Source organism: Sinocyclocheilus rhinocerous, unplaced genomic scaffold (assembly GCF_001515625.1).
Source record: "Sinocyclocheilus rhinocerous isolate Xijiao unplaced genomic scaffold, SAMN03320098_v1.1 scaffold2117, whole genome shotgun sequence".
NCBI classification, from domain to species: Eukaryota; Metazoa; Chordata; class Actinopteri; order Cypriniformes; family Cyprinidae; genus Sinocyclocheilus; species Sinocyclocheilus rhinocerous.
Window position 1 is genome coordinate 583,099 of NW_015626361.1, and position 1,215 is coordinate 584,313.

General features: G+C 36.4%; 1 protein-coding gene across 1 annotated transcript in view; it reads left to right on the forward strand.

The window, feature by feature from the left end:
- Positions 1-1,215, forward strand: part of LOC107711948 (mitochondrial peptide methionine sulfoxide reductase-like) — a 36,384-nt gene that overhangs the window by 32,737 nt on the left and 2,432 nt on the right. The window contains exon 6 of the mRNA XM_016517047.1: positions 762-905. Within this exon, the coding sequence (XP_016372533.1) occupies positions 762-905 (144 nt within the window). The remainder of the gene's footprint in view (positions 1-761; positions 906-1,215) is intronic.

The window sequence follows — 1,215 nt, forward strand, 5'->3', positions numbered from 1 at the left end:
TTTTTTTTTTTTTGCTCTGGTAATAATTCTTCTTATCAAGTTTTTGGTCCTCTTTTTATGCTAACCTGGCTCAATGTTTTTCTGAGTGTTCGTCTTCCTGTTCACTGTAGCACGTTTAACCATGTAATAATCCTGTAAGAAAATTGTCAGCTTTTTTGCCTTCTAAAATAATAATCTTATATTACAGAGATAGAATTGTAAAAATAAAAAATATCTTTGTTTTTCTGATATCCAGGCTGCTGTTGGGATCTCATGGTGTTATGATGCACATGCAGCCTCTTTTGTTAGACATGAAATCAGAAGCGGGGTAAATGAAGCAGACTTCTGTCACCGCCTAGGGGTTGAGATCTGAAACTACGTACATTTCAAAAAGGACACTTGTGATTGCTCAAAGCCAGCACAAAAAAAAAACGCTCTTCTCTCTTTTTCTGTTGTAGAGACACTTCCCACAGGTCTAAATGTGAGCTTTAGAAATATTGTGATTGATGTTCAAAGGTGTTTTGTTCTTGACCTTAAGTCATTTTCTGTTGGAGTTTATTGATGTGCCCCTAGAGGGAGACAGAACTTCATTCATGTCCCTTTAAAAAGAGTTTTGGACATTCTGTCTGGCTTTAACATCACAAACACAAGAAAGAGGTGTTTCAGTTCAAAATGAGCTGCTTCTCCCTAGACAGCGATCAAGTTTATTCTCTTGATGTCAAAATGTGTCGTCATTTACCGTCTCTTTCTCTGTGTCTGTTCCTGTTTCTTCTTTCTGCTAGGCTCTGACTAAGAAAGGCCTGGGTGAGATCACCACAGAGATCCGAAAGCACACTGAATTTTACTTTGCTGAAGACAATCACCAACAATACCTGCACAAGGTGCCTAAAGGATACTGTGGGTTAAAGGGCCCAGTGTTGGGGAAAGTTACTTTTAAAAGTAATGCATTACAATATTGCGTTACTCCATAAAAAAGTAACTAATTACGTTACTTAGTTACTTTTTATGGAAAGTAATGTGTTACGTTACTTTTGCGTTACTTTTTAAATCTGGACAGGGCTTGCTTGTTTGTTTTTAAAATAAAAAAAGTTCTATTTTTCTGGCAAATATAAAAGCCTTTTCACACCAAAAGTGAAATGAATAAGCCTCAGGCTGAAGGGAAAGTCAATTTAAGTCCGTACAGTAGAATACAGAAGAAGAAATTTCAACACACTTCAGCAATAAAAAAAAAGACAC